At 41.4% G+C, this 12,938-nt stretch overlaps 1 protein-coding gene across 1 annotated transcript; it reads left to right on the top strand.

Moving 5' to 3' along the window:
- Positions 1-3,679: 3,679 nt before the first annotated feature.
- Positions 3,680-12,478, top strand: LOC308098540 (2-Hydroxyacid oxidase 1-like; the record flags this gene model as incomplete). Its single annotated transcript, XM_080446933.1, has 8 exons — positions 3,680-3,816; positions 4,885-5,036; positions 9,439-9,709; positions 10,097-10,269; positions 10,562-10,653; positions 10,833-10,991; positions 12,048-12,117; positions 12,411-12,478. The coding sequence occupies 8 exons, from the start codon at positions 3,680-3,682 to the stop codon at positions 12,476-12,478; spliced, it is 1,122 nt and encodes a 373-aa protein (XP_080303059.1).
- Between the last annotated feature and the right edge of the window lie 460 nt (positions 12,479-12,938).

Genomic DNA, 12,938 nt, shown 5'->3' with positions numbered 1-12,938 from the left:
CCAAAATAATTGCGATTAACAATTTAATTGTATTTCTGTCGTTGAACATCGGAACATAATGAATACAAATGTTAAAAATAAATTCTGTTTGTCTTTTAGGCTTCATAATAAAAACATTACTGACATTTAATAATTTTATACTTTCAAATGTTTTCTTAAGTAGCGGAAATAACTACAAGCTAACAACAAGCTTACAACGCGTCACAAATAGCAAAATGTACACATGTCCATTGTCCCTTTCTCTATGTGTAAAGTTACGGTATGTTCTGTACTAGAAATCTACACTCAAAACAGCCACTAACTTAAATGTAGTAAATGCTCAACAAAGAGTTGTCTAGTCCGCCATACTCGGGTTGTAAACAACCAGAACAATGAAATATGTACACATGTTTTTGTCTTTGCCACAGGCTATCATGGTATTTTTTGAAAAATGACATACTTCTGGTTTTCATTCCAAAAAAAAAGATCAGTCACACACCTGTGCACACTGTACACATGGCATGAAATGCAGACGTGCTCAAAGAGGAGCTCTATGCAACCATAATTACTAAAAAGCTAATCTCCATATACTGAACTTGTGCACGCATGCTTTCATTCTTGAGTGGACACGACTTGATTTCATCAATCCAATGGTGTCCAGGCTCAGAAAACCCAGTGGAGGAAGGCTATAAACAATGGTGAATTGATATAAACCATCTACCCTTTTAACTGCTTTAGGCCTATTTCCTTAACACTTTACCTGCCAATCACGAGTATAACCGTTGATGAAAAATACACCCGTTTACTGCCATAAAACTGCCATCCACGAGTATAACCGTTATTTATTTTTTTTGTCTTTTTTTTTTTCAATTTATCCACACAGAACCAGAGATATCACGATCCAAAGATTTCTAGCTCCATTCACTCCTTGGTTAACTTATTACTTTAAAATCCTGTATCTCGGCTCCTGTGTAAAAAAAAATTAAACACTGGCACTGGGGGAAGTAAAATAAAAAAAACCCTCTGGCAGGGAATGTGTTAAGAGTCTGTTGATGGTAGATCCCTCCCCTGTTGACTTAAAAACTGCATCTGAACAGGTTGTGGTTAAAACTTGTAATTGGAAGAGGCAGCTGAAGTCTTCCAGGTTGGATAAGTATTCTTACTACAGTATATTAGACCAGCTAGATCCATTATAACATTTGTATTTTGAAATGGTTTATATCCCATTTGGATTAACTGCTATTCAGCTCATCCACGAATCACCTGGGCAAACTATATGTTTCTACAAGTGAGTGATGATAATTCGACATTCACCCAAGACTTCCATATGCTTCATTTCTGTCCACATCCTCTTTCTTGCAGAGACTGGCACTCCACATCAACACACCCTTGTCTATTGAAGTATATTCTCTGGTTCCACGAGTGGCTGTATCAGTTTCCTGGAAAAAGGTTTAAGAAGAGAAGATCCGGTTTTCAAGGTTTTCAGTCAGGCATCTTTTTATTTCCGCCCAACAGGCAAACTGCCATGTTAAGGTCTGATTAGCAGCGCACAGCTTTCACATAGAAACATAATATTTATACTGTATACCTTCTGTCAACAAAAGGAGGAGCTAGGTGGTTTAAGCCCAGCCCCCAATCCCTGTAAGCCTATCACACATCAAATACATGAATACTGGGGAGTCATGGCCGAGCCCCCGCACACACACAGCCTGGTACAACATTAGCGTGTTCTTACAGGGTAATAAACTTATCTTATGTCCAATTATCAAGCTTTACTATTACACAAACTCATATTATGAAATCATTGTTTAACATCTTATTATCTTCAACATAAGCCCACACATGTATGTTTTCAACCTTAAATGAATGATTTACACAAAAAGAGATGTTTGTATGATAACATGACATTTTCCTTAGATTCAAGAAGAAAAGTTACATGGAACTAGCTGGTCTCTTCTCAACCACATTTATTCATACTTGTGTTACTTACTACGAAATAAGCTTTTACTGTGAAATCAGAATACTACAAGAATTCCATTTGAGTCTGCCTGACTTCACCAGAGTTTTTTTGAGAGATTATAGAACAGATGCCTTCACCTTAGCCATCACCTTGCATAAGGACAATAGTATTACAATCAGCCGCTTGGTAACAAAAGGACTTGGCCCAGAGACTTGTTTTGGTTCACACTTACAGCTGGGAGCTTCTGCTCCAGGACAAAGACCAGGATCTTCAGGGTGTGACTGATCAACACAATAGCAGATTCAAATTAAGTGGGTTTGTTGCCTGACTGTTAGTAACTGCCTTCTCACCCTCTTGAATCCAAAGGTCACAGCCTCACCTGAAAATCTCATACTGTTATTAACCTATGATAAATAACAATATTACTTTAGATCAGTCCTGGATACTTTCCCACCCCTAGCACTGCTAACTGCAAAACCCAGAATCAAGATAGTACTGTGCCACAGGATGGAATATGATTATTTATATGGAACTTATGTTTGAAACGATACTTCACTATCCTTGTGGGTCTCATTGCGCTCATCACTGAGGAAGGACTCGGCGATGTCTTTACTGTCAGCCATCAGTTGACAGTCAAGAATATCGTCTTCCCTCCTCCTGTCCCTGTAGCTATAATCACCTGGATACAAACCCGGGTCTCCTGTAACTCACTGTAACCCACATAGCCTTTCTTGCTGATGTACCGATGATTCCTTGAAGAAATGAATCGCTTGGCATCCCTATTTTGGGCATCATTATAGCCTTTTTGAAAATAGCTGGGCTAAATTGGCTATTTTCACTATTTGCGTGTGAAGCTGTTGTATGACAATGTATAATATATGGTTTACGTGGTTTGTTAATGCCTTTAGTTCCTGAAGGTGGGGCACTAATATAATTAGCTGCTCTTCTTCCCAGGCAAGTTTTTACCAAATGCTAGACCAGCGTTTGTTTTTAAAGATTTTATATATTACGTTTTTCCATTTTATCATTTCGACAGAGCTGAGGGTAGCGAGAGGGACTTGTTTTGATGTGGTCGTTGCACTTTCTGATCAACTACAGACATGCCCCCATGATATTCAACTTTAGATATGATTACAGTTCAACACATTAGCGTCAATCACCGGAGTGTGGTTGAATCAATACATACACACAGACACACGCACACACACACACACACACACACACCTCTTACATTTGGTCCCCTGGGTTCAAGGTTCACAGCAAGCCAGCCAGGGATATGAAGTTATGAAGTAACTTTGTCTAAACCCACACACACACACACACACACACACACACACACACACACACACACACACGCACACGCACACGTACGTACACACACACACACACACACACACACACACACACACACTATTGACAGCAGTTGGGGTGCCGTGTGAACACAGTGTATAAACAATTGTAATACCAGTGTCTGTGGTGTGTAGACGGTCCAAGGGCCGGTCTAGAAGCAGAGTCACCGGGAACAGCACAGGAAGACCAGAGACAAAAACGAGGGGAGGAGGTGTGTGTGTGTGTGGGGGGTGTAAGGGTCACATCAACAGTTTAATGATTAAAGCTGTTCTGCTGGAGTCATCTCTCTCTCTCTCTGTCTCTGTATTTGTTTGTGTCTCTTTCTCAGAGCTCCTCAGGTCGACTAGCTGTGTGTGTGAGTGTGTGTGTGTGTGTGTGTGTGTAGTAGGGATGTCGGGGCAGCGTGTGTGTATCAGCGACTTTGAGGACGAGGCCAGGAGAGTCCTTCCTAAGGCTATTTATGACTACTACCGCTCTGGAGCCGACCAGCAGCAAACCCTGGCTGACAACACCGCCGCTTTCAACAGGTCACACACACACTAACACACACTCACCCTCACACTCTCACACTCACACACACACCCACGCACACGCACACGCATAAACACACACACACACACACACACACACACACACACACACACACACACACACACACACACACACACACACACACACACACACACACACACACACACACACACAGTGAGGAACTTCTATTGCATGCATGCATTACCTCTCCCCCAATCCTCACTACTAGACGCCTATCATTAACCACTTGTCTTAAACCCTATATACTTCACTGACCGAGGTCCCCCAGGGGCCTACATGTGGTCCCCTCCTTTTTATCATATAGTGAGCTTGTAGGTTGGCTATTTTCGCTGAATGTTCGCCTATTATGACATGCCCACAATAGGGAGGGGCACTATTAGTGTGCCTAACCTAACCCTAATTTCAACCCTAAATCTTATTCCTGACCCTATAAACTGCCAACAGACTGTCTTCTTTTTGCCAGATGTTCCTTCATGTTAAAGGTATCATGACATTCATTTTCACTTTTTTTATTTTCAATGTTTTATTTGGGGTTTTATGACCTCAATTACACCCAAAAAACCTGAACTTAGAACATTCAGTGGATTTTCTGTGGTCTGGGGTTTTCTGAATAATTAGGCTGAAAAGCAATCTGAGCTTGGCCCTTCGACAGTGAGGTCACAGTCGATTAATCCCGCCCACTCTCCTCCTCGCCCCTCCCCTCCCCTATCCTTTCCTTTGGGGGGGGGGGGGCGGAGCAGAGGCGATGATTGACAGGCAAAATCCCTCACCAGCGACACCCGCAGGCAAATATTTCTTTTTTCATTGCAGTTGAAAAGGCTTTAGAAATGTGAGAGAAAAACACCTGCCATGGATCACTGGAATGGAATTTTCACTTAAAACTTTTTGTACACTTTTGAAGGACCAGGACAAAGACTTTGAATGTTGTGTAAAAGTGAATGTCATTAAACCTTTAAACACTGTGTGTGCTTTGCATGCATTTTGTGCGTGCGTGTGCACGTGTGCTTATGGGACGTGTCGTGTGCATGTACTGTACACTGTAGATGGCGTTTCTTCCCTCGGGTGCTGAGAGACGTGTCTACCGTTGACCTGTCTTGCTCCGTGCTGGGACAGCCAATCAGCATGCCTCTGGCTGTGGCGGCCACGGCCATGCAGAGGATGGCCCACCCTGACGGAGAGACCGCCACCGCCAGAGGTGGGTCCAAGAGTGTGTAGATCAAGTGATTCTCAAACCTTTTTCATTTCAAGGACCCCCGTAACAAAGTTCTAAGGGTTCCATTTGGAACCCTGTCCTAAAGTTGCCTTAACCCTTTAAAGGAGAATTCCGGACAAATTAAGTGTTATCTTTCATGTCTCGTTACTCACCTAGCGAAGTAAAAAGTGGCGTTCTTTTTTTCCATATATTCCCCTGTCGTCATTTTTTAAACACCCTCCGTTGTTATAATGGGAGCGCGAGGGTTAGTGAAGTTCGTCTATTATAACCGACGCAATGTTATTTTTTTCTCTACTACGATTCATTGTAGAGTCTCATGATAGTCAAACATGCGCTGAAAATTCCTGCGAGCCTGCCGTTAATGGCGAACGATTTAACACTGGTTGCTTGTTTCCAGAATCTGGCAACACGAGTTGCCAGGTTCTGGAAAGAAACAAGCATCCAGTGTTAAATCGTTCGCCATTAACGGCAGGCTCGCAGGAATTTTCAGCGCATGTTTGACTATCATGAGACTCTACAATGAATCGTAGTAGAGAAAAAAATAACATTGCGTCGGTTATAATAGACGAACTTCACTAACCCTCGCGCTCCCATTATAACAACGGAGGGTGTTTAAAAAATGACGACAGGGGAATATATGGAAAAAAAGAACGCCACTTTTTACGTCGCTAGGTGAGTAACGAGACATGAAAGATAACACTTAATTTGTCCGGAATTCTCCTTTAAGACCGGGGGACGCATCTGTGTAACCACTTTATCCATATTTTATACTTTTGGCTATTAAAAAATATTTTTTTTTTTGCAAATCTTTGAATATATATCTATAAAGCAATTGTTTTTTACTCAAATCTTTGCTTCTGGGGGTCCCTGGATTATTTTTTTTTGAGATGGGGGTCCGCAGCCAAATACATATCGTTGTGGGGCTCCTTGACACTGACATTAATATTATAGCAACATAAGTGTTTCAGAAAACTGTTTTAAACTGATTTAGAAGACATTTGTAGAATCCCCAGAAGCAATAACATTTTAGCTAGAAATGCTCGCTTTAAATATATATATATATTCAAAGATTTGCACAACATTTTTCACGATTTTTCAAAAATAGCAGATCTACAAGCTCATAGCGCGGCACTCGGTGCCGCGCTATGAGCTTGTATATCTGATATTTTTGAATAGCCCAACGAAATCTAAAAATGACACACAGATGCGTTCTCAGGTCTTAAAGAGTTAGGTACAGTATGCAGCCCAGGCTGAGAACCCCTGACTGGAGGAACCCGAGGTGTTCCCAGTGCCAGGGCGGAGATACAGGGTTCCCATATGCTCATGAAATTCCTGGAAATATTTTGAAATTTAGAAAAACAGTTTTCCAGGCCTGGAAAAGATTTGGAATTAATCAAATGTTATGTAAAATGTTTGGATATACAGTACATTGTTTTATTCTAATATTACGTGAAATAAATATGTAACATGGTGGAATGTAGTGCAGTGCTGCGCGAGCTGCTTGAGTGCGGCCTAATACATACAGGACATCACGAGACAAAAAGAATAGATCTAGAAGATAACAACACTTTACGTTGTTAGCTTGTAGATCTGTTATTTTTGTCACCCGACACCTTCGCTCGAGTCTGTCTAGGTGCATGCATCGATAGCACACTGGTGTAAGAGCCTCATTATTGCACCGTATGATTGCTATAGGCCTGAAAATTTGATAAAATACTTTGGAAAGCCTATGGAAAAGTTTAGAAAATTCATTGTTAAAAATGTGTGGAAACCCTGGAGATATTATCCCTCCACCTGGTCCGAAGACTCCCCCCGTTGCCTCCTCCCAGCTGGATGTACCTAGAAAACCTCCCTGGGGAGATTATTGTTGTTTGAATATTCCTGTCTTTATAGTTCCTTTAACATTGAGACCTGAAGCCGATTCTACATGTCTCCTAAATCTCAACAGTATTCTGAAAAACGTATGTTTCTATATGAGTGGTGCTCAATCTTTTTCATGTCAAGGACCCCCAAAATTATATGTATTTGCCCGCGGACCCCCATCAAAATATCTTGTTCCAGGGACCCCCCAGAAGCAAAGATTTGAGTTAAAAATGTTCGCTTTAAAAATATATATATTCAAAGATTTGCACACATTTTCACGATTTTTCAAAAATAGCAGATCTACAAGCTCGTAGCGCGGCACTCGGTGCCGCGCTATGAGCTTGTATATCTGCTATTTTTGAATAGCCCAAAGTGTAAAATAATGCTTTTTTAGCTCAAATCTAAAAATGACACAGTTCCAGGTCTTAATGGGTTAATCAAATGTTATATAAAATGTTTGGATATACAGCACATTGTTTTATTCTAATATTACGTGAAATAAATATGTAACATGGTGGAATGTAGTGCAGTGCTGCGCGAGCTGCTTGAGTGCGGCCTAATACATACAGGACATCACGAGACAAAAAGAATAGATCTAGAAGATAACAACACTTTACGTTGTTAGCTTGTAGATCTGTTATTTTTGTCACCCGACACCTTCGCTCGAGTCTGTCTAGGTGCATGCATCGATAGCACACTGGTGTAAGAGCCTCATTATTGCACCGTATGATTGCTATAGGCCTGAAAATTAGATAAAATACTTTGGAAAGGCTATGGAAAAGTTTAGAAAATTCATTGTTAAAGAGCTGGTGCCATGTTTTTGCACTTTTTCTGTTTTTCATGTGTCTATGAGGTTGATAGAACTTCATTAAGCCCCCCAGTGGTGTTTTTATGGTGTTTTATGTCTTCTCTGACTATTTGGAGTTTCTTCCTGGAGGCTGAAACCTTGAGGGTCAAACGTGCCAATAGAGAAACAGCGCTTTAGTGACATCACAAAGCCATACCCTCCCCCTCATTAACATAACACAACAGGTGTGGGCATGAGGAGGAGGAGGGACTAGGACAGGTGGGTGGTGCTAAGGTGGTGGAGGAGGTGCTAAGGTGAGAACCAGGTATACTTAATGAACTGGTGGGTGTGTCTACACAAAAACAACATTTTAACACTTAATGTACACTTTCTTTTTGTTGAAAAAAATCCTTACATAATAATAATACCTTATGATCAGGTTTTAGGGTTGAAAAATATCATGGCACTCCATCTTTAAAAATGTGTGGAAACCCTGGAGATATTATCCCTCCACCTGGTCCGAAGACTCCCCCCGTTGCCTCCTCCCGTTGCCTCCTCCCAGCTGGATGTACCTAGAAAACCTCCCTGGGGAGATTATTGTTGTTTGAATATTCCTGTCTTTATAGTTCCTTTAAGACAAGACCCATAAGCCCTTATAGCCAGTGTCATACATGGCTTTGGATGAAAGCATCTGCCAAATCAGCGATCCACTGGTGGGCCGTGGGGATAGTGCAAGAGGTCCCCCACCCACACGGGAGCAAGATGGCTGCAGCTGAATGATTGCCGTGTTAAAGGGTAAGACCACTTTGGTAGAGGTTTGGGTTGTGTAGTTACCTTGCCATGATGTAACTCCAAAGGTGGACAAGAAATGAAAAATAATTGCTCCATTAATTAGAAATTGATAATTAAAAATATGCTCCCCATTGACTTACATTGTACACTGAAACAGCTCTCAAAGTCACTCTTTTAGCCCGTAAACGAACACAAACTAAGCTGATTCAGAGAATATAGAACATCACCAAACCCAGTACTGTTTATTTTTTTTATAAAAATGTCAACTTCCTGATGATTTTACTATTTGAAGATCCGGATCCGGATCCGCCGATCCAGTCCATGTTTTCTTTCTAATAAAAATAGCTAAATCAACAGTAAGTTAACATTTTTATTAAAAAAAAAAAACAGTACTGGGTTTGGTGATGTTCTATATTGTCTGAATCAACTTTGTTTACATTCGTTTCCATGCTAAAAGAGTGACTTTGAGAGCTGTTTTACTGTACAATGTAAGTCAATGGGGAGCATATTTTGAATTATCAATTTCTAATCAATGCAGCAATTATTTTTTATTTCTTGACCACCTTTGGAGTTACATCATGGCAAGGTAACTACACAACCCAAACCTCTACCAAAGTGGTCTTGCCCTTTAAGTGGTCAGATGGCGAATACTAATTACAATACTAATTTTCTAATTTTTATGGACTTTGTTTGTTTTTATTTCTAAATTTTGGCTCTTAGTTTAGCCTAGTTGGGTCTATTAATTGTTTTGTTGCCTATGCTGTTTTTATACCTTGCTTTTAATTGTAGCACTCTGAGATTCGTAAGAATGTAAAGTGCGTTATAAATGGAATGTATTATTATTATTATTATTAATACACTTTTCGAGATTTTCAAGAGGGCTCCGATTCAGAAAAAGTTGGGAACCACTGAGCTAAATATCTAAATGTTGCTTCTACCCAGCATGCCGAGCGGCGGGCACGGGGATGATGCTGAGCTCTTGGGCCACTTCCACCATAGAGGAAGTGATGTCAGCAATGACATCATCGCCGGGCGACGGGGGCGTCATGTGGCTGCAGCTTTACATCTACAAAGACCGGGATCTCACTCTCTCATTGGTCCGCCGGGCGGAGGAGGCGGGCTATAAGGGCATCTTTGTTACCGTGGATACGCCATATCTTGGCAGGAGGTGGGACGATGTGCGCAACCGCTTTAAACTTCCCTCACACCTCAGGTAGGAACCATGTTTTTGAAAGCCTTTATTTGACCAGAGACGAAACGTTTTGATGTCAAGAGAACATCTTCCATCTTTGAAGAAGTACTCTTGACATCGAAACATCATCTCTTACTTGCTCCATAAATAAAAAGGTTTAAATTCATCTGAGTTGCTCCAGTGCCTTTGTTCTTTGTGATTCTAGATGTCCCATTTATGTCATTTTTATCTTCTGCTGTAAATCTGTGCATCTGTTATATTTTGTTCACAAGACAGACAGACATTGGTGCAGGATAACCAACTGTGTGTGTGTGTGTGTGTGTGTGTGTGTGTGTGTGTGTGTGTGTGCGTGTGCGTGTGCGTGTGTGTGTGTGCGTGTGCGCGTGCATGCGTGTGTGTACTGTGTAGTATGTCTAACTTCACAACAGCGACACTGGCGTTCTCTGAAGGTAGCTATGGCAACGACAGTGGATTGGCAGTCTATGTTGCCAAGGCGATAGACCCCACCCTTTCCTGGACAGACATCACCTGGCTGAAAAAACACACCCACCTGCCGGTGGTTGTGAAAGGAATACTGACTGGTACACACACACACACACACACACACACACACACATGATCAATAATGATTTTAATTATTGTACTATTGCTACTATTGCTACAGAAATCTCTAGTATGCATATGTTAGAACCACACAATAAAAAGTGCCTTCAGGATGTTAGGTTAAACTAATCTTATTAAATGACCGCAAATGAATGGTCTACAATCTTTCGTTGTGGTGAAAAGACTTTACTCACTTTTCACAACATTTTCCAAATATCACCCAACTGTGCGTGCGTGTGCGCGTGTGCTCGTGTGTGCGTGTGTCTCTAGCTGAGGATGCCCTTCAGGCTCTGGACCATGGTGTCGATGGTATCTTGGTGTCCAATCACGGAGCTCGACAGCTGGACGGGGTTCCTGCCACGGTCTGTGCATGTGTGTATATGTACAGTGTGTGTATGTGTGTACGTGCATGTGTGTGTTATGGGACTTCCAGACTTGCATCCTTAGTAATGTAGATACACTTGTGCGTGGGTGCGTGCGTGCGTGCGTGCGTGTGTGTGTGTGTGTGTGTGTGTGTGCGCGCATCTACATGTGCGTGCAGCTGGATGTGCTTGAAGACGTAGTGAACGCGGTACAGGGTCGCTGTGAGGTTTATCTGGACGGAGGAGTGAGACGAGGAACTGACGTCTTGAAAGCGTTGGCTCTGGGAGCCAAGGCTGTGTTCATAGGACGTCCTGTACTGTGGGGACTGGCCTGCCAGGTGACAACTAACATGAACCACTGTGTACACAGCTTCTGTGTTATTATGGGTTTTAGGGTTAGGTAGACTTATGTCATGTTTTATTTGCCTTTTTTTTTTTTTTTACAAATCTCTTTATTACTATTGCACAGACGAAAAAGGTCTGTCATTTTCTGTCAAAAAGAAAAAGAAAACAACAACATTACAACAAAACAACCAAAAAACAGTAAACAGATAACACACAAAGTGGGTTATATTATGTTCGAATGCAAAGTGTATCAAAACAAAACAAAAAATGTTAAAGACAAAAGCAGTTAAGCAGACAATACTCAATCACACTCATACCGAGGAACAGGAGGGGGGGGGGTTAATTTAACTCTGAGAGTGTACAAAATGTAACTCTTTCCTTCTCTCTCACCTCACCTATGGTCATAAAGTGTTGGTCTAGCGTCTAATAAGATCGCTGGTCGCGGATACAACGGCCGGAATCAGTTTTCTCTGACGGGTCAGGGTGTTGGCGTGAAGGAGTGAATTGTCATGTTTATTTCTCTAGTTTCATAAACCAGTGGTTCCCAAATGTTTTGAAATACTTTTAAAAAATGTTGGAATTGTTTGTAATTGATGAAAAGTTTTAATTTTTTTTGTTTAAAGGAGTAGTTCACCCAAAAAATAACTTATTTTCTATCGATTACTCACCCCATGGAGACTTGAATTCATGGATATTTTTTTGTTTTTGTCGCATTCCTAAGCCAATAATTTGAGCAGGTCCGGTAGGAGACAAAGGAGACTGTGTCTCCTTTGAATTCATGAATTCAAGTCTCCATGGGGTGAGTGATCAATAGGGAAAAAAAAGTCATTTTGGGGGTCAACTATCCCTTTAAACTCTTTCGAATCTTTTGAAATATTTTTTAACAAAAAAGGGGATATTTACTCGCAACCTATAAAATTGGTCCACGACCGAAACATGGGTCCTGACCTACTGTGTGTGTGTGTGTGTGTGTGTGTGTGTGTGTGTGTGTGTGTGTGTGTGTGTGTGTGTGTGTGTGTGTGTGTGTGTGTGTGTGTGCGCGCACACAGGGAGATGAAGGAGTCTCTGAGGTTCTGGAGCTACTGAGGTCAGAACTGCGACTTGCCATGGCCCTTGCAGGTAAAGGACACGCACACGCGTGTGTACACACGCACGCACGCACGCGGCGCGCGCGCACACACACACACACACACACACACACACACACACACACACACACACACACACACACACACACACACACTCACACACACACATAAATAGTGGCTCAGTATATCTGTTATCATTTACATACACAACCTCGACTGACCTCTGTGTCACTGTAGAGTAAATACTTACGAAACCATCAATGCCTGTGTGTGCGTGTGCGTGTGCATGCACTTATGTTTTTGTGTGTGTATGTCTGTCTCTAGGCTGTCGTTCTATATCAGAGATAAGCAGGTCCACTGTCAGGAGAGTGGAGTTCACCTCTAGGATCTGATGACCTCTTGTGGAGAATCTAGATAACTGCAGCTACAATCTCTGGTCACAGTGATGGAAAATAAACTCATGTTGTATTACCACTGTGCTCTGACCTTCTGGTGTGATAAGGAATTAGGGCGATCATGACATTTCACTAATTGCGATTAACAATTTAATTGTGTTTCTGTTGTTGAACTTTGGAACATTATTAGTACAAATGTTAAAAAGAGATTCTGTTTGCCTTTTGCCTTTAATTTATTTTATAATTTTATACTTTAAATGTTTTTCTTAAAAGCATCCCTGGCTAGTAAGCCTTATATGCCTAAATACATTATCATTGCCCTCTATAACTGAAATTAAAAAATGAAAACACCTTAAATTTTTTTTTTATTTTAGAAACGGTTAATCTTTTACTCAAGAGGGACAATGACCGCCGCAAGTTGATGATGTCATTTGTCCACGTGTGGTCTAGCCCTATG

The sequence above is a fragment of the Gymnoscopelus braueri genome, assembly GCF_963280865.1.
Source record: "Gymnoscopelus braueri genome assembly, chromosome: 13".
Taxonomy (NCBI): Eukaryota; Metazoa; Chordata; class Actinopteri; order Myctophiformes; family Myctophidae; genus Gymnoscopelus; species Gymnoscopelus braueri.
The sequence above is the reverse complement of the archived record's forward strand: the minus strand, read 5'-3'. Positions and strand labels throughout refer to the sequence as shown.